Source organism: Orussus abietinus, unplaced genomic scaffold (genome assembly GCF_000612105.2).
Source record: "Orussus abietinus isolate OABI.00-Male unplaced genomic scaffold, Oabi_2.0 scaffold304, whole genome shotgun sequence".
Classification (NCBI taxonomy): domain Eukaryota; kingdom Metazoa; phylum Arthropoda; class Insecta; order Hymenoptera; family Orussidae; genus Orussus; species Orussus abietinus.
Genome location: NW_019394650.1, coordinates 82,503 through 108,706, shown reverse-complemented (window position 1 = coordinate 108,706; position 26,204 = coordinate 82,503). Strand labels below are relative to the sequence as shown.

The 26,204-nt window shown below is 38.7% G+C and overlaps 1 protein-coding gene across 3 annotated transcripts in view; it reads left to right on the top strand.

Moving 5' to 3' along the window:
• Positions 1-26,204, top strand: part of LOC105696069 (growth arrest-specific protein 2) — a 98,558-nt gene that overhangs the window by 5,174 nt on the left and 67,180 nt on the right. For 2 of the 3 annotated variants that reach the window (XM_012418235.1, XM_012418234.1), the window contains exon 2: positions 25,694-26,034. In XM_012418235.1, coding sequence (XP_012273658.1) covers positions 25,815-26,034 — 220 coding nt within the window. In that variant the 5' untranslated portion in view covers positions 25,694-25,814. Of the gene's footprint in view, positions 1-18,008; positions 18,052-25,693; positions 26,035-26,204 lie in introns of those variants that run through there. The other variant, XM_023432936.1, reaches the window with a different exon arrangement.

Below are 26,204 nucleotides of genomic sequence, written 5' to 3'. Positions count from 1 at the left end.
ACATTCGCATCTGTATTTACAATTGTACGTACGCAAGAAAAATCGTAACACTCGAATATTCGCAGTTGTAATTGCAAGTGTTTATAATTTCGAATTAAATTAATTTCAATAATCTTCGTTGAATAATTTTTCAAGGGAATACTGACGCGATAAGTAATGCGTTTTTATTATTACTTGCATTGCGGGTTCCTTCGACGCTCGGAAGGAAACCTTACAAGGAAGGTATACCAGGTTAGGGATCTTCGATTTCGATTCAATTCGTTTGGTGAAAGAATCGATTTTTAGAATCGATTCTTTACTATTCTATTTTCTTGAGAATTGATTCTTTATCATTCTATTTTCTTGAGAATCGATTCTTTACTATTCTATTTTCTTGAGAATCGATTCTTTACTATCCTATTTTCTTGAGAATTGATCCTTTATTATTCTATTTTCTTGAGAACCGTTTCTTTACTATTCTATTTTCTTGAGAATCGATTCTTTACTATTCTGTTTTCTTGAGAATTGATCCTTTATTATTCTATTTTCTTGAGAACCGTTTCTTTACTATTCTATTTTCTTGAGAATCGATTCTTTACCCACAGAATCGAGAAACTGATTTTTGACTGAAACGGTAGAGGGGAGAAATTCGCTTCGCTCATTGTTTACTGTTTGTCGTCACGACAAGGTTGGCTACTGAAACTCAGCGTCGTGACGCACTTCCGTCGTAAACTGACTACCTGACTTTCAACAGCCAATCAGAACCTCTCGTTTACTCCGTCGACCATCTCGGCCGGAAATATCGGCCAAAGGGAAAGCTAGAGAAGACGTATAATTGCTATATAAACGGCTAATAATTGTTTAGTTTTTTTATACAACATTCATTTCATTTTCATGGATGACTTGCGACACGTAAAAATATAATAATTAAATTTGTGTTAATTACATATATAAAAACTTCCTATTTTTTGAAGCGATTCTTGCAGAATCGATTCTTCATGATCCGGTTCAGAATCGATTAAAGAATCGATTCTCCTAAGAGAATCGAACATCCCTATCCCAGGTTGATCTCTTCGATTTGATTTCTTTTATAATATGTTATTGTAGACTAAAAACTAAGCGACACGTATTTTTTTTTATCTGTCATTAAACACTTTAAGGGAGCGAAACCACCATCCAATGTAAGGCATGTCAAGGGGCGGTTTGGCAGTTACACCTACAAGAAGATAATATTTTTTAACCAATCCACCTGAAATAGCTTTTTCATAACGAGAAATGAGAAATATAATTTTCTCAATNTATAGAGACCTTTTAGAATTTTTCGTTTCTCTTCATTGATTTGTGTCCTCTTTCTAAAATCCATCTCTCTGGAGAATATCCAACTGTTACAGCAGATAAAAAATACCTGTCGCTTCATTTTTAGTCTACTATAACATATTATAAATGAAATCAAATCGGAGAGATCGACCTGGGATACCTTCCTTGTGAGAGTCGCCTCTCGATTGCAAAGTGTTAATTGCCGCATACACGGAAGAATGCATAATCCAGCTGGACAAAAATCAATTTTCGAGTTGTTACAAAGTCAGAAAAGAAGCATTTAGGAACATACTGTGATACTCCTAGTTCTAAGTTCGGCGCATATCTTTGTCATGATGACGATAGCATCCCAAGAAAAAGAATTGAAAGTCATCGATCCTCTCGGCAATTACTTGCCCGCCATAGTTTACGTGCAGTTACGCCTAGGTAATGTTCAAGTAACATATTTAATAGGTATAATGTACATCTAAAATCCAATAGAATATACTGGACATCCCGTGAACATATATTATAAGTATATTTTTAACTTCTGATATACTGAAACATCCCGTAGCCATGAAAACATTCTATATACGTATAATAGAGCTTCTGTTCCGTGTGGGTATGCAGACAAACACTGCTGTTTCTGACACAGACAAATTTTTTTGCACTTTTTGGGATTTGAACCCGAGACTCACGGGTAGGAAGCAGGAACGTTAACCATAATGTTACCAAAGTCCATGAAGGAATAAATATTTTATGGATTTATGAAGACCGCTGCGGTACTTCTCGATCAGTGTTAAAGATAATTATTTCATTTTGTCGTAAACTTATTCCTAAAAAAATTCGTAAGTGACTGTAATATTCTCAATTAAAGAATTGTANAATTTTATGAATATTATTTAAAGATATTTCATTTAAATGTGCGCAATTTTTTACAGTGTAACTACCTTTTTATAAGTCTGTGATAGCTGAATATAAACTATCAATTTAACGATTTCCAATAGTTTAGATTTTTATACAGGTTATCTAGACTTCTATATATACTGAAAATATTGGCGTAAAAAAGATTTACATATATATTCACGGGATATTTTTATTATGCATACCATAGATACTGTAAGTTTTCTGTACTTATGTCCTAATTTGTACGTCCACTATAAGTATATGATACTTCAAATGGTGCCTGGTAATACATCATAATTTCTCTGAGCTCTCATATTTCGATCAATATACAATTATCAAAGGCTCTGATATGAGAAACGAAAGGGTCAGGACAATTTTACGACAATTTAGAACACTCTGGTAATCGAGAATCTCGCATTTGAACGGGATAAAGGCAAAAAAAGTGTTGTATGCGCTTCTATGTTAAAACGATGGGAATACGAGGTCTCGGAGTGAAAATTTAATTGACCTGGTAATCACAGATGGCGCAGGGGGTCCTTATACAGTTAATTAGGGCCTCACCTTAAGGTGAAGTGAAACCCCCTTCAAATCAGTCGATTCGAATACAACACCTTTTTTTAAGGGTATTAGACCAAACTGTCCGAAACTTGGACACATTACTCCTGATCATCTAAGAATTGTCCCGACACATTCAAAATTTGGATTTTTGGAAAAAATGTTTAAACTTAGCCCAGACCAGAACCAAAATGGCATCGAGCTCTCATATTTCGATCAATATACAATTATCAAAGGCTCTGATATGAGGAACGAAAGGGTCAGGACAATTTTACGACAATTTAGAACACTTTGGTAATCGAGAAATTCGCATTTGAACGGGATAAAGGCAAAAAAAGTGTTGTATGCGCTTCTATGCTAAAACGATGGGAATACGAGGTCTCGGAGTGAAAATTTAATTGACCTGGTAATCACAGATGGCGCAGGGGGCCCCTCTGCAGCCAATTAGGGCCCCAGAAAGCATGAATTCCGAGGATTTCTGGAGTTTTACTTCGATTTCTTGATGTTTATTGTACGAAAACGACAGGTGGAGTATGCCATTTGGTACAATATCCAATATAATTCGACACAGCTGTCAATTTAAAAACGAACGTCGGCAACGTAGGCATTTAGAAAAATCTTCTTTATCGACGTCGATCAAGTTCTTCAACGTCTTTCACTTCACCTTAAATACCCCAGCAGCAATGTAGGCTGAGATCTCAATTATTTTCAGTCCAGAATGTAAGTGCTTTGGAGCTAATTGCCATACTGTCACGTTAAAACTTTTATTAGCATTTTGGGTATGACCACATCTTTCGAGTAAATCGTCCCTGGATATATCTTCATAAATTGGTAGGAGATGCTGTTTCATCTCCTCGCCAAGTAATGGAGTAAGATCTTCGAGATTTGGATCTTTGTTTAAAACAATAGCTTTCTGCCATCGAGTAGATCGTCTCTGGATAAATCTTCACAAATTGGTAGGAGATGCTGTTTCATCTCCTCGCCAAGTAATGGAGTAGGATCTTCAAGATTTGGATCTTTGTTTAACCCTTTCGTTACCTTGGACGAGATATCTCGCGACCCAATACTGGCCGATCAACGCTTTTGACGAGATATCTCGCGACCCAATACTGGTCGATTAACGCTTTTGACGAGATATCTCGCGACCCAATACTGGCCGATCAACGCTTTTGACGAGATATCTCGCGCTCCAGTAGTAGCGGATTAACGCTTTTGACGATAATCTAGCTTCCTAGCACCAATATTTTGACATTCTAGATGAATATATTTTATAACTAATTCTATTCGTATAGCTAAAAGGAAGAAATAAATACAGCTACTACCGGATCGCGAGATATCTCGTCAAAAGCGTTGATCGGCTACTACCGGGTCGCGAGATATCTCGTCAAAAGCGTTGATCGGCCAGTATTGGGTCGCGAGATATCTCGTCAAAAGCGTTGATCGGCCAGTATTGGGTCGCGAGATTTCTCGTCCAAGGTAACGAAAGGGTTAAAGAAATAATTTTCTGCCACTTGCACCAGCTTTCACGCTAGTTCACGGTGTGCGGTCCCGGCGCTCTCGACTATGTGGGATAACTTCGTAAATATTTAATATTTCGATTTTTTTTTCCAGTACATTCTCAATATATTACACTTTCGAAATATGTAATAAAAAGAAATCGATTTTTTAAAATTCTAAAGGGTTTGCTCCCCTTAAGAGACGCTATGAGATGATAGATATAAAAACATAGCATTCCAATAAAAAAGAAACAAAGTTGACCTTTATATTTTGGAAAGAACTTCATCTACAAAAAAAAAAGTTATCACCATCTGATGACCTTTTTTGTACCATGCAATTTCGGTTAGATAAATTTTGTAGCTACTTGAAGAATGCAACGTTCTTGCAACGATTGAAAAAAAAAAAAAAATTTCTTGAGTTCACAACATTTAATTTGCAATTCTAAGGTACATGAAACAAAAAAAAACCAATGGTGGTTCTTGATTCAACCCCCCTTCGCTAAAAAACGTACCCCTATACAGAAACAATATACTCCACCGACCCTCAAACGTACCACACAAACCATGCAGTCTTAATCACCAAATTTTTAATATGCTCTCCGGAAAATGATAACAAATGATCGTGTAAACGGAGGAAAAAATTAATTATCCGGAACCGACCGTTCATCCCCCATAACCGCGGCGGGGTAGACCTCACATCACAGGTAATGTCCTGTAAAATTTAAACCGGGAGGACTTAGTTGCCAAATTTAAAACATGTTATCCGGAAAATGATAACAAATGATCGTGCAAACGCAGAAAAAAATTAATTATCCGGAACCGACCGTTCATCCCCCATAACCGCGGCGGGGTAGACCTCACATCACAGGTAATGTCCTGTAAAATAGAAACCGGGAGAACTTAATCGCCAAATTTTTAATATGTTCTTCGGAAAATAATAACAAACGATCGTGCAAACGGAGAAAAAAAACGAATTATCCGGAACCGACCGTTCATCCCCCATAAACGCGGCGGGGTAGATCTTCACGTCGCAGGTAAGGTCTTGTAAAATTTAAACCGGGAGGACTTAATCCCCAAATTTTTAACATGTTATCCGGAAAATGATGACAAATGATCGTGCAATGGGAGAAAAAAATTAATTATCCGGAACCGATCGTTCATCCCCCATAACCACGGCGGGGTAGACCTTCACGTCACAGGTAATGTCCTGTAAAACAGAAACCGGGAGGACTTAATTGCCAAATTTTTAATATGTTCTTCGGAAAATAATAACAAACGATCGTGCAAACGGAGAAAATAACTAATTATCCGGAACCGACCGTTCATCCCCCATAACCGCACCGGCATATGCCCTCACGTCGCAGGTAAGGTCTTGTAAAATTTAAACCGGGAGGACTTAATCGCAAAATTTTTAATATGTTATCCGGAAAATGATAACAAACTGAGAAAAAAATTAATTATCCGGAACCGACCGTTCTTCCCCCATAACCGCACCGGCATACGCCCTCACGTCGCAGGTAAGGTCTTGTAAAATTTAAACCGAGAGGACTTAATCGCCAAATTTTTAACATGTTATCCGGAAAATGATAACAAGTGATCGTGCAAACGGAGAAATTGCAGGAACGTTGCATTCTTCAAGTAGCTAATTTTGTTGACACCCATGCTTTCGGAGATATTGAAGGTGCGAATAATTACCGGACCATCAGGTATAAGGCGGCTCGGCGATCAGCTATTAAAAATGTTTCATATGAAATATTATTCTATAATAAAAGAGAACCCAGTAGTGAAGCAAATCGACAAAAACGTGGCTGTGCGAGCGCTTTCTTGGCTCCCATTTGAAGCTGGGAGGATAGATAATGAAGGATAAAGACACTTAAAAATTTATGTTTATTCAAGAGGAGATGCGAAAACGCAGAAATAATATCTGAGTTAGCTAAGATGTGTTGGGAATTTACTTTGGGTATTTTGAGATGCTCACGGAAAAAACAACTCATAAACTCAGGCCATTGTCCGACGCCTTAGTAATTCCTTAATGACTTTATGTCGCTGAGTGCATACAACATTGAAGCTCCATTTGTGCGTATATACACATGAGTACCAATACATGAATGGAGAGTACATGCCCGTATAAACGCGTTTCTAAAGAGAGCAGAGAGACGGACCAGTATTTATGTTGGGTTGTTCGGAAAGTAATTTTGTTTTTTTTTTNTCGTGAAAAAAAAAATTAAGTCCTCTGTTGGGAAACAACGAAATTACTTTCCGAACAACCCAATATTAAAACGACCGCAACTCGTTTATTTGACATTTTCTCCTTTCATTTGGAATCAGAAGGGGATGAAATGCTTTTAGAAATCACTGATTGAATTTCAATTCACTGAATATATTCCCACAAAACACTTTTGGTGTAAAAAAACATCCTTTCCATTTTACGAAAACGTAGGGGAGACCGGGGCAAGTTCACTGACTTTTACGATAATGTTTAATTGTGGGTGAGGTAATGAGAATTTTCGAACGTATTATACATTGAAATGTACGGCATATACTCAGGTATAATAATTGCAGGCCAAGATTCTTTAATCTTTCACAAAAAATGAAAGAAAAAGGTACTTATGTACGCCCGAGGTATACTCTTAGCATATGATTATTTTGGTGCTCGCCAAATATAATATTGTCTTGAAATTTAGTTTCTAATTTTTTTATTTGTTTCGATATAGTTTTTAATATTTGTCTTCGGTTTGAGGATGCAGAAAATCTTGTACATACATAATATGTGAAACGAAATGTACTGTGACATTTGGCAAAAATATTTTAGCTGAGACTTTAATAGAATGAATGTTCTACTATATTTGGCAAAAATAGATGATTTGAGCTTTTCATGGGAAGGGAGAAATTAGAGCTTTTTTTACAATTATTTGATTAAAGAGAAATGTATTTGGCTAAACTTTTGTACACCGAAGGTGTTTTGAGGGGATTTCACTCCTTTTTGTAAAAAAAAAATGTTAATGTCCCTATTATTAATAATAAAGTCGGCAAATGTATCTGACACCTTCCCATAATACCTGTACCACACAAACCATGCAGTCTTAATCACCAAATTTTTAATATGCTCTCCGGAAAATGATAACAAATGATCGTGTAAACGGAGGAAAAAATTAANTACTGGATCCGCCATTCAGCATTTAGAAATTTTGTTTACAGATTTGGAAGCAATGACCCTAAAGATTTGGAGAAATCACTCTTTCGAAAAAAATGTTAACCGTTTAAAACTTTTTTATCCGCCATTTTACGTTTTAAAATTCTGTTGCTAGATTTAGATTCAGCGACCTCAAAAATTTATAAACCACTTTTTTTCTTGTACAAATACTACTATTTTCTTATTTCCTGCCCGCCATTTTGAATTTCGAAATTTTGTTGTCAGATTTGGATTCAGCTGGCACGAGTACCATTCATTTTTATAAAAATCCAACAATTTTTACATTTTTATCCGCCATATTGGGTCCGCCATCTTGAATTTTGAAATTATATTATATGACTTGTCTTCGGTGCTCTGAAAAACATCAAGAAACCTTTTTTCTATCAAGATCCAATCATTATAAAGCTGAGATGGGTATAGTTCCTTTTCGTTCCGCGCGAGGCAATGTCGCTGTTGGCTGCCCAAAAACTATATGACAGTCCACGTATCATGTGAGTGCGAAAATGGTAATCTGTGACTGGAGGGACGACGATGACGATGTGAGAACAACGATTCTGAGTGTGCCGAAAACTTCACCGTGCCATATCTTTACGTACATAGCAGCAATCAGAGTCGGGTAAATTTTAATAAATTCCTGATTTTTTGCCGGGTTTTTTGGATCGATCGAAAGTTTATTTCATTATCTGTAGCAATGAAGAAATTATATTTTCATTTCCCCCACGCCTGAAATCCTGATCTTTACTGTTGTAACGAGCTATTCGTTCTCGGGAAACATGCTGCCATCTATGGCGCATTATCCAAGCTCCTTACTACTGTTACGTCCCACGTAACGTGACCCCTCCAACCACATATATTAATTAAGTTAAGCGCCGTAATTATTACTTTTCCCAAATATTATGCTATTAATATCGTGTAATATCATCCTCGCTCGACTGTCAATTTTCTAGCGATCACGTGTTAGCAACGTGCTCACAATAGGTAACCGTCACCATGCGAAAGGTGATAAGAAAGAAAATCCCTTGTTCATAATCCTCTAGGACAACGATGGCCCGGGCCAGTGGTAGCCCAACTTAGGGCTTCGAACTTACATTGTTAACACAAGTAAGAAAGCTTATAGAAATGCATAATGTTAAGTTGGGGGCAGTGTCCTCCCTCTACTAGAATTTTGAAACAACGCAGTTTAGGAACCGTATAAAAAGGGACGCACCTATGCACCCTTATGTCAGTCCTCAGGGAACTTTTTCATGGTCAGTCCTCAGGGAACTTTTTCAATATCAGTGTTCTTAGTCTTCAGTCTTCAGTCTTAGTTTTGTCTCAGTTTTCGGTCTCGCTTAGACAACGAGCATTTCGCGACGTTCCAATTTTTACAAGTACGAGCGAGGAAGAAAGCCAATCTTCTTGTTATACAAGGTACTACATTTGTTCTATGTTCTAATAAATCAATCATTCGCATTTATATGAACTTTCTTTCTTTTCTTCTCCCTCTTGAAAGGAGAAACAACTACTATATCCAATTCCTACTATCTCCTTGATATAAGAGGGCGCGGGGCTTAGTCTAGCTTCCCCTCTATATCTAATTCCTACCATTCCTTTGATACAAGAGGGCGCGGGGCTTGGTCTAGCTTCCCCTCTATATCTAATTCCTACCATTCCTTTGATACAAGAGGGCGCGGGGCTTGGTCTAGCTTCCCCTCTAATATCTAATTCCTACCATTCCTTTGATACAAGAGGGCGCGGGGCTTGGTCTAGCTTCCCCTTTAATTCTAACTCCTACTATCTCCTTGATATAAGAGGGCGCGGGGCTTGGTCTAGCTTCCCCTCTATATCTAAGTCCTACTATTCCTTTGATACAAGAGGGCGCGGGGCTCGGTTCAGCTTCCCCTCGATATCTAACTCTTAATATCCGAATTGACATTCTCGAATCTAGCGACTATAACGCCCAGGCGTTGATACCAGGGGACCCCAGAAACTCCAAGCCATTTGTTAAAACCCTAGAATAAAATAAAAATCAACCTTATCTACTTTCGCAATATAATCAATTTATTTCTTCCCTCCCAGACGTAACACTACGCAGTAGATTCGAGACATTGTATTGCGAATATGGGTCACGACTAGAGTTCGAAAATTCTCGGTAACATTAAATTGGAGAAGGTAACTGTGAAACATACCGTAAGTTACCGGGTACATTGAGAATTTAAGAGAACGTTAATTTTGTTATTTATACTTTAGGTTTCTTCGTTTAAATAACTTTTTTTTTTCAATCAACTTCAAAGTTCAAGCTATAGAGTAATAATTACTATTAGAATAATTGATTATAGGGTCGTATTTACCTCCAGCTAAAAATATTCACGTATGTACAACTTCACGGAAAATTCTATGCCATTTGTTTCAAACGAACTGATATTTCATTCTGCGACGAAGCGAATGGGAGGTTTTGATTGGCTACGGAGAACGTACAACGGAAATTCCCCTCCACGATGTTTCTCTATAGCTAATCGAAACCTCTCGTTCGTTTTGTTGAAAAATTCAAATTCTCATAATTTCTCGATAAAAAAGGCTTTGGAGAAATTACCGATAAGTTACCGGGAATTTCTCTTCGTTTCTGACGTAACTTACTGGATTTCGAACTCTAGTCACGACACGCAAATGGTCCAAATATGGTGCTTCGACGAAATCCGATAAGTCTCCGGTATCCTCGCACATTCCGCATCAAAAACCTAGGGGGAACAATGGGCCGCATTCCAGAGGACCTTTAAGGTGAAGTGAAACACGTCGAGGAACTTGATCAATGTCGATAAAAAAGATTTTTCTAAATACCTACGTTGCCGACGTTTTTTTTATATTGACAGTTGTGTCGAATTATATTGGGTATTGCATTACGTAACATACTCCGCTTGTCGTTTTCGTACAATAGTGATAAAGAAATCGAAGTAAAACTCCAGAAATCCTCTGGATTCATGCTTTCTGGGGCCCTAATTGGCTGCAGAGGGACACCTTGCGCCATCTGTGATTTCCAGGTCGATCAGATTTTCACTTCGAGACCTGGTATTTCCATCGTTTTGGTATAGAAGCGCATAAGACACTTTTTTTTGCCTTTATCCCGTTCAAATGCGAGTTGATTGATTACCAGAGTGTTCTAAATTGTCATAAATTGTTCCGATCCTTTCGTTTCTCGTATTAGAGCCTTCGATAATTATATATTTATTGAAATATGAGAGCTTGACGCCATTTTGGTTCTGGTCTGGACTAAGTTAAAAAATTTGTTCCAAAAATCCAAATTTTGAATGTGTCAGGACAATTCTTAGATGATCAGGAGTGATGTGTCAAGGTTTCGGACAGTTTGGTCTAATACCCTTAAAAAAAGTGTTGTATTCGAATCGACTGATTTGAAGGATGTTTCACTTCACCTTAAGTGTCGTCTACGAGCTCGTGGTTCGGTACCCAAAGCCACCGATTCCTCCTCTTAAAGTGAACTGAAACATGTCGAGGAACTTGATCGACGTCGATAAAGAAGATTTTTCTAAATGCTTACGTTGCCGACGTTCGTTTTTATATTAATAATTGTGTCGAATTATATTGGGTATTGTACCAAATGGCACACTCCACCTGTCGTTTTTGTACAATAAATATCAAGAAATCAAAGTAAAACTCCAGAAATCCTCTGGATTCATGCTTTCGGGGGGCCTAATTGACTGCAGAGGGACACCTTGCGCCATCTGTGATTTCCAGGTCGATCAGATTTTCACTCCGAGACCTCGTATTACCATCGTTTTGGCATAGTAGCGCATACAACACTTTTTTTGCCTTTATCCCGTGCAAATGCGAGTTTATCGATTACCAGAGTGTTCTAAATTGTCATAAATTGTTCCGATCCTTTCGTTTCTCGTATCAGAGCCTTCGATAATTATATATTGATCGAAATATGAGCGCTCGACGCCATTTTGGTTCTGGTCTGGGCTGAGTTAAAAAATTTGGTTAAAAAATCCAAATTTTGAATGTGTCCGGACAATTCTTAGATGATCAGGAGTGATGTGTCAAGGTTTCGGACAGTTTGGTCTAATACCCTTAAAAAAAAGTGTTGTATTCGAATCGACTGATTTGAAGGGGGTTTCACTTCACCTTAAAAGCGGCGGTCGCAAAGTACGATTTAGCGGGTGACTATTTGGAGTCGCGGTGAGACTTGATCGTCTCTGAGAGCAGGAGATGTCCGTTTCTCGCGGTAGATGATTTTATTCTGAAGATGCCCAGAGAAAGTTTGGTCCAGAACGCTTCCGGATGCTGTCCTCTAGGGCGTAGTTTTTTTTACAGGGCATTCGCTGATAAGCACAAAGAAATCAAAGTGGGATTGATAATCGAAGGCGATTTGGTTAGTGAGTACTGACAAGGAAACATTCCCAAGTGTCCGCCCCCGATATTATTGATTTCCATATATGTTGAAGAACACAAAAATCTAAGAGACACGTGTTTTTTTTATATCTGCAATGGTCCACATTGAAGGGGTGAAACAACCCCCCAAAGTTTGTCGAAAATTCAGTTTTTATAATAATTTTCGTAGACGCAGTAGAGGGATTTCGCCGAAACTTGGTATAAACGTATTTCGTATAAGGACGGTGAAAACACAATATTGCCCAGCAATGCTACACCCCCCCAAGGGGGTGAACTACTCTTCAGGCGACATTTTTTTGTAATATCTAATAAACGAGCACTCCTACTTAAGTTCCACTTACGCGATGCGATTGTTCACAAAAAATGAAGAATCCGTGTTTTTTTGCTTTTTACCAAAAAACATTTACACATCGGTTGTAAACAATGAATGTAGGTGGTATACGGGTATATCCCGAGTAGCTTTATTGGGTTATATCGTGACCAATTCATTGTATATCAATCTTGTGAACGTGCTAATTCCTCAAACTGTCGTTGGTTTTCATAATATGCAATTATTTACGAATATCGCTAACTCTATTATCGTAAAAACAGGAAAAATCCAATTTTACCGTTTCACCAAGGAGATTGTATTACTAGTTAGAAACAGGTGATGACTGCGTCATCGGATCTGTTGCAAAACTATTTTAGTCTTTTAAACTTTATTTTAAATTTATTTATAAATAATTGCGTGCTATGAAAACAAAGGACATTTTGAGGAATAAGCACGTTCACAAGATTTATGTATAATGAATTGGTCACGATATAATCCAATATAGCTGGTCGAAATATACCCGTATACCACATACATCCATTCTTTTCAATCGATGTATAAATGATTATTGGCAAATAGCAAAAAACACGTATTTCCTCATTTTTTGTGGGCAATTACAATATTGTGTTTTCACCGTCCTTATACAGAATACGTTTATACCAAGTTTCGTCGAAATCCCTCCATTGCTTCTACAAAAATTGTTATAAAAATCGAATTTTCGCCAAACTTTGGGGGGTTGTTTCACCCCTTAAATGTGGATCATTGCAGATATAAAAAACACGTATCTCTCAGATTTTTGTGTTCTTCAACATATATGAAAATCAATAAGATCGGGGGCGGACACTTGGGAATGTTTCCTTGTTAGACACCGAAAAATCTCTCCTGAGCGGGATTTGAACCCGAGAGACTACATGGTATGAGCGGTGAGCGTAACCGCTGGGCTATCGAAGGCCCGTGTCGAAGAAAAAACTTCTAATATATTGTTATGCCTTTGGCATTGCAATTTATTGCATGCATTTGGAATTTTCCAACAAAATTCATTTTTAAGGGGTAAGGGGGCCACCCCTTTGAATACTTCTTTTACCCCTTATGCGAGCAGTAATTGTTCTATCCAAATGAAACATTTTTTGTATTGTTCTGGTCTATAAATTAACCAAGTTTCATTTGGAAAGAGCAATTACTGCTCGCGTAAGGGGTAAAAGAAATATTCAATGGGGTGGCTCACCCCTTAAAAATGAATTTTTTCGAAAAATTCCAAATGCATGTTTCATAATTCTTCATTCCCTACATTTTGACGGTTGTTTCATGAAAATCGGTCGAGTGCTTCTATATGAAACAGCCAACTCACCCTCTTGCACGGCCAACCTTGAAGCCTGATTTCACCCCCTAAAAGTGTTTATCCGCCGATAAAAAAAAACACGGGTCCCTTAGATTTTAGTCCTCTGTAACATATTTAAAAATGAACAAAATTGGAGGAGGACACCTCAGGTACCTTCCTTTCCCACTTTCACAATTATGGGCACATATGATTCTGCTGACCAGGGAACTACCGCTGTGAAGCGTTGTCCGGCAGAGTTCCCAGGGTCCGGCAAATGGCAGAAGATCAAAAGAATATTATAATATTAGGGCATAACAATATATATGCTATGACCGCCACAATATATTCGACTCGGGAGAGACCCCAATTTTATTTTTTTAAAAGAACTTATCCTGAATTTAGTTAAAAAATATGCAATTAAGGGGTCGAAAATAGTAGATTTATTACGCCCCGTATTAAAGCGATGTACACGACGTCCTACAAAAACCATATAATGAAAAGGCATAAGAAAATTCTGGAAAATATTATTATTGCAGGTCCAAACAAAATTGAAAAACATCAAAACAACGTTTAAACTGCACGGTGTACATTTATAATGATTTATTTTTGAGATTGTAATGAATGTATTGACAGTACAAACGAATTTTATGTATCTAGTGAAAGATACATTTTAGGAATAAGGCGCGTATTTTGTCGGTGAAAGTGGAAAGTATTAACGTAACAAGTCTAATAATATATCATTATTGTGCAGTAATTGTATTACTTAAATATCTAGTAAGGCGTACATAAGACGTAAAAATTCTTCAAATTGGACTTTCGGTTTTGCTTCTTCCAATAGTAACGTCTTTTAGTTCAAGGTTGTTTGGTTCAGAATAAATCCATACTTGGCGTTCGTGGCTCGTTTTATCAATAAATAGCTATTCATTCTCGTTAAATTTCTTTCGTGACTGACGATTCTCGTGAGGGAAAGCAATCTCCAATGCAAAAATAGCGAGTTGTATCCTACATTTTGACAAATTGGAATCGACGGTGGGTAAACATTGTGCAATGCTATTGTCTAAGTCAAAACAAGGCGGATCATTCCCAACTATATCTTCGTAGTGCCAACGTATAGCTTTTATTGACAAGCGAAGGTTAGCACTGATCGAGAAATGTAAAAGCTAATTTTAGACATACCAATTTTGTAGCAAAACGCTAACACATCAAACATACCTCTGTTGTTAACGAAAGTTAAAGAACATGGGGTAAAAAAACTTCGTCCTTTAGTAATATATGTTTAAGTGATAAAAAATGAGTCTAGTTGGATTTTTCCTCGAAATATATAACTTTTATTGGGTTGTTCGGAAAGTAATTTCGTTGTTCCCCAACAGAGGACTTAATTTTTTTTTCACGGCCAACTTCACACTCAAGCCGCATGATCATTATATGTTTTGACAGCTGATCTAGCAAGGCTTGCTTGTGAAAAGGTTTGATTGATTCTACGCAGTAGTTTTTGGTTGGTACCCTTTCAAATATGGAAAGTGAAAAGCGGCATTTTCGGCATATTTTACTTTTTTACTATCGAAAAGGTAAAAATTCTGTTCAAGCAAGAAAAAAATTATCCGACGTGTATGGGGAAGATGTATTGACGGAACGCCAGGGTCAAAACTGGTTTGCAAAATTTCAATTCGGCAATTTTTATATTGAAGATGCCCCACGTTCTGGAAGGCTACTTAAAGCTGATGAAAACACGATAAAGGCATTAATTGATGCAAACCGGCGAATAACAACTTGTGAAATCGCTGAGAGATTAAATTTATCGAAATCGACCGTTCATGATCATTTGAAACGCCTAGGTTTAATCTCAAAGCTCGACATATGGATTCCTCGTGTTCTTACGGAAAGAAATTTCTGTCATCGCTTGACGTCTGTGATTTGCTTCTCAAACGTCAAGAAAATAATCCATTTTTGAAGCGCATCATTCCTGGGGACAAGAAATGGGTTGTCTACAACAATGTTACACGCAAGAGATCATGGAGTAAAAAAGATGAACCGGCTCAAAGAACTTCGAAAGCCGAAATTCATCAAAAAAAGGTGATGGTATCTGTTTGGTGGGATTTCATAGGAATCGTTTTTTTTTGAGATTCTACCGAACAACACAACGATCAATTCTGAAGTGTACTGTCACCAGCTGGACAAATTGAATGATTCATTTAAACGGAAGAGACCAGCATTGATCAATAGAAAATGTGTAGCGTTTCACCAAGATAATGCGGGACCTCATACAAGTTTCTTAACTCGCCAAAAGCTTCTACAGCTTGGATGGGATATACTGCCACCCCCACCATATTCTCCAGATCTGGCACCTTCTGCTTATTGCTTGTTCCGGTCTCTACAAAATGTTTTAGACGGTAAAACCTTTACTTCAAATGAATCAATAGAAAATGTGTAGTGTTTCACCAAGATAATGCGGGACCTCATACAAGTTTCTTAACTCGCCAAAAGCTTCTACAGCTTGGATGGGATATACTGCCACACCCACCATATTCTCCAGATCTGGCACCTTCCGATTATTACTTGTTCCGGTCTCTACAAAATTTTTTAGACGGTAAAACCTTTACTTCAAATGATGAGGTAAAAAATCACCTGGATCAGTTTTTTGACAGCAAAAACCAAACATTTTATGAGCGTGGAATCATGCTACTGCCAGAAAGATGGCAAAATGTATTGGACCAAAATGGACAATATATAATTCAATAAAATATTTATTCGCTATAAAAAAATCGTCTTTCATTTACATAAAAAGAAAAACGAAATTACTTTCCGAACAACCCAATATTATGTCACCACAGAAAGTATATCTTTTTACGAATGCCATCGGAATTAACAAGCCCAGGCACCGCGGAACGCGGAATATCCGTAAGTTAATCGTATATAAATGTTTATTGAACGTAAGATATATATAGATATCTATAAACTCTATTTTACATACACTTAAAGGCTAGATATCCAGATATGGTATGTAATATATACATACATCGAAGATATCTGCAATTGATGGTCTACAAATATTCATATATATTTGTAAGAAGAATTAAATTCAAAACACTTTTTGAGCAGAGTCTGTTTGAGAACTTGTTCTGTACAGCTATGCAGATAAGTTCTGCTGTTTTTGACACAGGACATTTTTTTTTGCACGTGTCGGGATTTGAACCCAGGACTCATGGGGAGGAAGCAGGAACGTTAACAATAATGTTACCAAAGCCTATGAAGGAATAAATATGTTTTGGATTTATGAAGACCGCTCCGGTACTTTTCGATCGGTGCTAAAGATACTTATTGCAACTTGTAAACTTATTCTTAAAAAAAACTCGTAAGTGACTTAAGTCATTTAAAAAATTGTAACAGTATGTTATAAAACCATCTTTTTATTTCAAAGTGTATAATAAATGTATACCGATTCACTTTTGAGATACTAAACTCATAATTTTAGTACAACCTTATATACTAAAAGTGCCTGAATTTTATGAATATTATTTTAAGATATTTCATTTAAATGTGCTCAATTTGTTAGTGTAACTACAGTTTTATAAGTCTGTGAAAGCTGAATATAAACTATTAATCTGAATAAGTTTAGATTTTTATAGAGGTTATCTAGACTTTCATGATATATTTACTGAAAATATAGGCCTGACAAAGATTTACATATATATTCACAAGATATTTTTATGATGCATACCATAGATAATGTAAATTTTCTATACTTATGTCCTAATTTGTACGTCTATGATAAGTATATTATACTTCATACGGTGCCTGGTAATACATCATATTTTACACAGTGGTAAAAAATCATGATGTATGGTCACCAGCCAAAGAGGAAGTAAATAAAAAATAAGAGTATGGGCGAAATTAACAGTTTTATCAATTTGGAATTTAGATATAAACGTTACGTATGTATGAAAAATGTTAGGTTACATGAGGTGTCTTTATTTTTAAACGTATTTTCAACGATGTTGATTAACTTTTGGTAGATGTCTATTAGAGCTCTTATATATTTTGTATGCGTCAAGAAATATGCAGATATTTCTAGATCAATAGTGGATGTATCATTTTCATCTACAGTAGACATAGATATTTATATCTGTCCTTTAGATATTTTTTTATGTGGATGGTAGACGATATACATTTATTATACCTATAGACCTAATTTAGAAGATTAATTTACGTACATTCCACTTCATGGGTTGCCTGGGAAGATCATCTGAAATAAAAAGCCTAAAATTTTCTTAAAATGTACGTGAATGTTTATTGCATTATCTATTCTTAATGTAAAAAAAATATTTTAATGATTTTTTACTCACGTTTGAACGAAATGTTCCAGAAAAACATTAGTTTTTTAGCACCAAAACGAGTGTTAAAAATTTCCAAATTGTTCTTTTTTCCATTAAGATTAGATCACGCAACAACCATTTATATGTATTTTAAGAAAATGTTTGTTTGTTTTTTATTCCAGATGATCGCGTTACGAGTCAAGAGATGCCCAACAAAAACACTTCCGTGTAAATTACTTCGCCCAGTAGAGGAATGCAGTGATGCACCTCGTATACCAAAAACCTGCATTACATACAAAGTATCCATACAAAATTACTTAAATCATATTACCAAGCCAAGTACACACATCACGATTACATATCTACCTATTTTATCAGTAACTCATTGACATCATTTTAACGTATTTATAAGCCAGCTTGAAAATGTTACTACTCATTCATGTTCCAATTCATAATTATGTACGATTGGAACAATCTTAACGTACTCGCAGATTATTCAGAATAGACTCAGGACAGCTCGATCCGCATGGTGGCATGCCACCCCCGTACCTAGAACAATGGTCCCTTGACGGCTACCCCGAGGGGGAGATACGAAACCCACCACTGTCCAGCATCACCACCGGTTCCAAAGAACGGGCTCAGAAAAACCTGAATGCCCCGGACCGTTCGTCACAAACCCTGGGGAGGCGTTGGCCGGATCGGGGCCTCCGCGACGCGCTCCCCGAAGGGAGGTCGCTTAACCCTTTCGCTACGGCAGTCCGTTCCGCGGGAGTAGCGCCACTGAACGGGGCACCGCGCTGCACCGTCTCACGGACACCGACTATAACCGGCATCCGTACACACAGCACGTCGCGCGGCCGCCGACTATAGTCGGTGTCCGTATCGAAAGGGTTAACCCCGCTCGTTGCCCGCGGGGAACCCCGTGGAGGTCCCTCCCCTGCACCCGCGTGGTGCGAGCATTCGTGCAAGGCCCCAGCTGAGACGCAGTGCTCCAGCGTGGGTTCGGCGAGCTTTCCGAGCATAGTCGAGCGCGAGCCCGATCCGGCGGCCCGGAATCCCGGGCGAAGTCCCGAATCGAGGCCTTAACACCTATCGGTCCGTACCAGCTCGCCGGCCTTCTTTTTACGGCCAGTGAGGTCGGCCCCCAACCCGCACCCGGAAACCCGGCACACGGGACGGGTTACCCGGCGACCCCGGCCGTCCGGTCGAGAAGTATTCCCATGACGAGGGCCACCTTTCGCCGGTAACTCTAGGGGCAACAAGAGTGCGATCAACTCCGCAGAGCGAGCATCTCTCATGGTTCCCCAGTAGCCATTTGCCGTTTCATTACGGACCCATAGGGGTCCGCATCAGGCCTCCACCACGAGGAGGTTTACGGATGGCTCTTGGACGCGTGGGTGGTCAGCTCATGTCGTTGCCTTTCGGAGGCCAATAGACTCAGGACAATTGTAATCAAGAAACTCGGTAGAGTTTCGAGCCAAATACATTTTTCAGCGAGAAACTCACAGCGTCGTGTGCTGAGAGAAACGCGCCCCTGTGCTTGAGCTCGAGCGAGACGCTATAGAGTTCTATATGCCAGGGATCGAGATCTTACTTACGTACGAACTACTTGCAGACCGATGCTAGTAGTTCGTAGGAATGTCAATTTCAGATTGACGTCAAAACCATACATAACAATTAGGCTTCCGTCCTTTTGGCTATAGATGACTGAATTTCTCCTCTACCCAATCTGACGATCAATAATTCCTAAATACAAATTTCATTTTTGAGGTTTTGACCAACTTTTTCGTCATTTTCGCCACGGAGTGCCCGCCAGGTTGGCGCTTTCCAATTGGTTAATTCCGATACGTGGTGGACCACGACCCAATTAATTTCACAGATTCGCTCAAAGTTCGAACTTTCTCGGTTGTTACGGGGCGGCCGAGGGGATGCGACGCCGGAGAGAAGATATGGGTTTTGCCTAAACTTACCTCGGTGGTACACCCCGTCGCGAACGTGTTAAGGGCGCTCACCACTCCAGCGATTTTGCAGGGCCTCACGGGGACAACGATTCCGAACGTATTTCTAAACCGATCGAGCTTAACGAGTGCTCATATCGAAGATGAAACGTTGACCTGTGTTTATATGGGAGCGATTTTCGATAAGTGGTAATTATCATATAAAAAAGTGCAACGACATAATTTCAATGCCCTTTTACCTAGGAAGGAGGTGCTCGATCAAAAATCGCTCCCATATAAACACACGTCAACATTTTATCTTTAAAACGAGCACTCGTTGAGCTCGATCGGTTGAGAAATACGCTCAAAATCGTTGTCCCCGTGGAGCACCTTTTTCAAGATTTTCAAGTTTCTCGCGAGGAATTTGGGCATTCCTTAGCAACCGTTGCCGACTCTAGGCGGAGCGTCCAACTTGCGTGTGCGTGCGGCCGAGGGTCACGCACGTTTCGGCGCCTAGTCCAGAGGCGTCTAGCCGTTGTGTGAGTTGTATACGTGCAAAATACACACACATTTTTTGCCCGTTGCTAAACACCGCTCATTATGCGTCGCGTCTCCCTCATCCGAGCGAGAAAGTACGTGTTGGTTACCTCCCACCGAATTCGATGCTAATGCCATCTAGCGGTGGAAGTCATTGTCCCCACTTGGTGGTGAACGCCGTTAAACCCTGTACTCCCTTTCACGTGGATTTCGCCGATAAAACTGCTTAGAGGCTGAGGTTCCACGCCATTGAAAGCCCTAGCTAATCTGAGATTGCCGATAGGAAATCCAGGGTAAGCCGAAATGGCAAGTAAAATAAACTTTCTCGCCACCGCCCGAGTGCGCGACATGGGGCGACCGACCAGGGGGGGCAGTTATGTGAGAAAAGTTACAATATATATAACATAACATATCCGGACATCTAGCCTTTGAGTGTATCTAAAATAGAGTTCATAGATATTTATACATATCATACATGCATTCAATAAACAATTTTATACGGGTAATAGATATTCCATTTCGTGCGGTGTCTGGGGAGTGTCTCCTTTACACTATCTAATTCAGCCCTGCAGGGCACTAACTAGTAACAGTCTAATTTAGATTTATCTAGTTAAACTAACTAGTCAGTAGACAAAACTCGGAAAAAACTGAACTTTTTTCTACTTGGGCGACGTTTAGATATAATCGAGTTGTTCCTATACATTATTTTCTTATATAGACGGTAGAATAGAACATAGAGTAACAGACACGTTAAATGATGTAACAAATAATCATTCTAGATATCCATTTTTCAAATAATCCATGTCAAAGAAATTGTTCTGAAAAGTTGCCAACTTGAAACATAACTTTACATTCATTTGGACGAGTCGGAAGGAAATTAAAGAGTTATCTAGCGAAGGGCGGAGACTGCAGAAGCTATGGTAATTAATGGGACTCAAGGGGTCAATTAATATTAATGAGAAAGAAAGCGAATCATTTAATATCCCGCTTCCGCGGTTCTCTAATCGATGCACTCCAGCAGTACTTCATTGTGTGCGTATTCAATTTTAATGTAAGATCTACCTCGCCAAGGTAGCCACTACAAACGCCATTCATAATCTGCATACGGTGTTATTAATAAAGTAACTATTATGTAATTCGAGTCTTACTGACTTAGTTAATTATACTTGTCTGCGTCTTGCTTCCTCTACTGATGATTATCAGCCACAACATTTATACGTTTATTGATATCACTGTTAGGTTCCATTATTACAGGGACTTACACATTAAGATAATATTTATACGCTGGGAAAAACCAGTGTATGCCGTTGAAAAGGTTGTTATATTTAAAATACTTTCTGTAATATGTAAGTATATAAGATAATTATAAATAAAAATAGTCAAAATGAATACAAGACAAACATAGAAGAAGGCAGATCAGGGCGGGCAAGGAAACCACCGGCTGCCGTATAGTTAGTTTTGGTTGCCATATCGTAACAGCAAAAACTATCCCAGAATGTCGTTTTCAATTATTCTCGATGTTTAAGCTTGCAGCATGATAATTCTTCTTGATTTTCATGATTTGTGTAGCCGGTGAATCTAAAGTAAGTGTAAAATTTTTAATCAAATTTAAGCAATAGTTTAGATGGCATTTACATATGTATGAACAACTTGCTTAAGGTGATATAAAGGACATCAAGAAATTTAATCGACGTCGATAAAATGAAATTCAGCTACATCCTTTTGGCCAGTAGCGCCATTTTGGATATTCGAGGGGTAACATAAACTGCTCAGGCACCGCAAAAAGTGGAATATCCGTATAATACCCATTTAAATTAGATGTATAGGTATAGCAAATGTATAACGTCCATCTTCCAATTATAAAAATATCTTTTGTAAATATAATATATAGATCTATTTTATGTATATGGCTATTGTATATGTATCATAAACATTGAAACGACACATATAAATGTCTATGTCTCTTTTAGATGCTGTATCCACTCTTGATCTACAAATATCTACAAAATATATATAGAAGCTCTGGTAGACGTCTACCAAAGGTTAATCAGCATCGTTGATGATACATTTAGAAAAATAAAAAGACACATCAAGTAACTTAACATTTTTAACACACACTTAACACTACCGACCGTCGAATTTGGAAGTAAATGGCGATCACGGGTATCGCAAAACCGATTAACAGGCTTCCGGTCGGTAAAGTGTTAATATTTATATCTAAATTTCATCTTGATAAAACTGTTAATTTCGTCCATACTCTGATTTTTTATCTACTTCCTCCTTCGCTGGTGACCCGGTAAAAAGGCTGGAATAAAATAGGATTCAATGTCTCACAGTTTCAACGTAAAAGTGATGATTTTTTTATTCTATTTAATGCCTGACTTTTCTCTCCAAGTCCAATTCCCGCAACAGGAATATATTTTCAGTGAATCAATTATATTTTATTCCCCTTGTGTACTCTGGTTTTTGTTCAATTCCGAAAAGAGGTTCTGGTTTGTTTAATTCCTTCTAGTCCAGCAAAAAATATCGGTATTAAACTATTTTGTATTCCGTTTAGAGGAATACATTATAGGAATGTCTAATTCCTTCCAGCTCCTTTAAAAAATTTGTGCATTCAATTGCTTTGAATCCCTTTTATGGAATATAAGTTTGTAACTTTTCATTTAAATCAATTCCACTTTATATACCCGAGAGATTAAGTAGTTGAATTCTAATATTGGAGATTGGTTTCATATACATTGTATTCTCCTGAATTCCAAATATAAATTTGATCAAACCTCATGCATTTTAAAAAGTAATAATTAAATAAACATAAAATTTCACGTTTTTATGTATGAAAGCGTGGAGAAGGTATCATTAGAAAGAGTTGTAAAAAATTGCCATTGTAATTTATGCATTAATCAATTACGCCTATCAGTACACGGAAAAAAATAATTTGATTATAATTACTATAGCGACATAGTTAAAATACTGTGGTAAATGAAACGCACAAATAGTGGAATTGACCACATGGAACGATAAACGTAACCTTTCCAATAGGTATTTGTCCATGGCGCTGCACTTGAAAGGTGCACTAGTGATCAACATTTAAAATGGTAATATTATCCATATGAAGAGGTTATAATAACTACAATAAGATAGAAGGTTTATCTGGTAGCGTTAACCACAATTATAGTAAGATTTTACATATTGCAAGGTTACTCTAAACTTGCTTATGTAATTGCGCAAACAATTGGTTGGCAACATTAGTTTCGACAGAACCACCAAATGGTTAGACTTCTCGCAGGCGAGGCAGACAGCTCGGTTGCATATAAGACCTGTTATTATTCCTTACATTTACGTTACAATGACCCTACCCCTTCCCGAAGAAGAGGGAAATGGGAAGTTATCATCGAGAAACCATCCTTTGGGCATTGTTACGTCTGGGATTAAAAGAAAAAAATATTCGATGTAATTATGTTCAATATATTTTATTCATCAATAATTATCAACTTGGGGGCTTTTTCGGTGGTGAACTTTTGTTCCTCCGGTTGTTCTCTCTGTTTTCCTGCGGGAGGAAGCTCGACGGGGATCAACCTCCAGACGGGGGTCCGTATCTCCACGGACGTCAGTCTCGCGGGTATTGCTCGTTCCGTGGTTCGCGGGGTCGACGCCTGAAGCAACGCCTTGATCTCGGTCAGGCGCTGACTCGATAGGGTCAGGACCGTCCGCGGGTTTTTGGGACCTCCGTCTTCTTTCTTGGCCCTTTTTTCGGTTTTATTATGGGGAGCCCGTCGGGAGGTGGGTTTGGGCTTATTTTCTAAACGGGCGAACAGTGCCCGCAAAGCCACCCTTTTCCCCGCTCGCTTGACCATCTACGGGTGGTAAAGGGGGGATATTATTGACTGTAGCTTTGGTTCGTGGGGTCAATGTAGGTGTGGTATTTTCATCTGTTCGAGAGGAAGGGGAGCCACACAAAAGCTCCGCGCCTTCCTGCACGATTAAAGAAAGGAAAGGAGTAGGGAGAGGAAGGGCCATACAAAAGCTCCGCGCCTTCTTTCACGATTAAGGAAAGGAAGGAGTCGTGAGAGGAAGGGGAGCCACACAAAAGCTCCGGGCCTTCTTTCACGATTAAGGAAAGGAAGGAGTAGTGAAAGGAAGGGGAGCCATACAAGAGCTCCACGCCTTCCTTCGCGATTTAAGGAAGAGAATAAGGGAAAGGGGAGATAGGAATTTTGTGGGCCCCTCAGCAAGTCCTACGCGAACTTATCGTTATTGGTGAAGGTGTAAGAAAAATGAAAGAAGTGGGACATTGTTTTACAAGGTTTATTAAAAGAAAGGGTTTGGAAATTGACAAATGTGCGTGCGTGCGTGCGTGTGTGGGTGCGTGTGTGTGTCGGTGTCTGTGTGTGTCTTAAATACCTTAGTTCCTTCTCGGGAAGCTTGATCTTCGAGAAGAATTAATGCGGCGAAATGGACTAACTATCTGTAGTCGAAAATCGTTCAAAACGCGTAAGAACTTGAAGTCGAACTATGATAAGTCGAGAGAGCTCGCTGCTTAAAACACTAGCTTTTACATGATTTCCACCCCCGACGTTTGAGGCCCAAAATTCGGGTAAGGGTAGAAGTCAAATTCCCATTGGTTTGTTTCGAGGTGGTGGGACTTGGAAAAATTATTAATTGGGTGAAATGGGTAAGAGTGGGATTTGGGAGTTCCTAATTGGAAGAGGAGTTAGAAAAAATGTGACTTCGGGGAATGAGTAGGATTTTGGGAAGTTTGGTTGGAAGGTTTGACTTGGAGTGGGGAGATTTGGGAGAAATGTTGCTAGGAGAGGGAATTTGTTGTTCTTTTCTAGGAAGACTGAATGTTTAAAGTTTGGACCCAATTTATGGCCTCGCACGTGCAGGGGTGGTGTCGGTTATCGCGGGGGTCCCGTTTCCCTATCTTAAATTTTATGGGACTTCAAGTGCCGGGATCCCGCTGTCTTACTCACTATTTCTCGGGGTCGGCGGGTCGCGGGACCGAAACAGGGTGGCCCTCGGCTGCTTGAGTCTAAACAAAAATGACATCTTTACTATTTTTGTTAAGTGACATGGGCCTCCCGGTCTCAGTCCGATGCGCGAGCCGATGCACGTGCAGGGTTTTATATATGTACATATATATTTATTTATTACGAACGCACGTGCAGGGAGCATTACGTGGGACGTAACAGTACTATTTTTGCCACAGTGTATACATTTTCTGTAATAAGTATGTGAAGCACAGCCAATTAATCGCGTTCTCGAACAAAAGGCATGGCAGAGTAGATGCCGGTAAGGCTGCTACGCCGCAGACAGTCGAATGCAGCCCTTCTATTCGATTAAGAATTCCATCTTGATATCCTCCTCTCCAAAGGTTTCCAGGAAACCGTCCAGACCAGGAAGAATCACTTTAGAGGTACCCATTACCATTGCTCAGCGATAAAACGGATATGTTTCTACGTTGCAGGCCCTTTTGCTGCCAACTACGGGTGTCAAGGAAGTCCTTACACAGCAGGTGTAGTCACGTGTAAACTTCTTGAAAAAGATACAGAATAGCTCTAAAAGGGCGTGACTCCTGGGGACGCAAGATGTCGTATTCAAATCGGTTTCCCTCGTCTCAAAATACTCGATATCGTAGCAGCTGGGGTCCATCTTCCGTTTCTGTGTTTCATCGAGCCGACGTTCCCAGACCTTCCCTGGAAGAAAAAGAATTTGCCGAATTTTATCACGAAAGACTACACACAGCTCAAATCAGGCAACTTATGCCGCTGCAAGAGGATCTAGCTGATTGGATCAACAAAACTTTAAGTAAGTTCGTCCATATATTTGTCTTTATTTACAAATTTACAGCATTTTTAAAACTGTCTATATCGCCTCATCTTAGGCGTAAAATAAACTTGTGCCAAACGCATTCTTTTAAACACCTATATATTGCAATAACAGACTCATACGTTCCGAAACAAAATTTTTGAATCAAT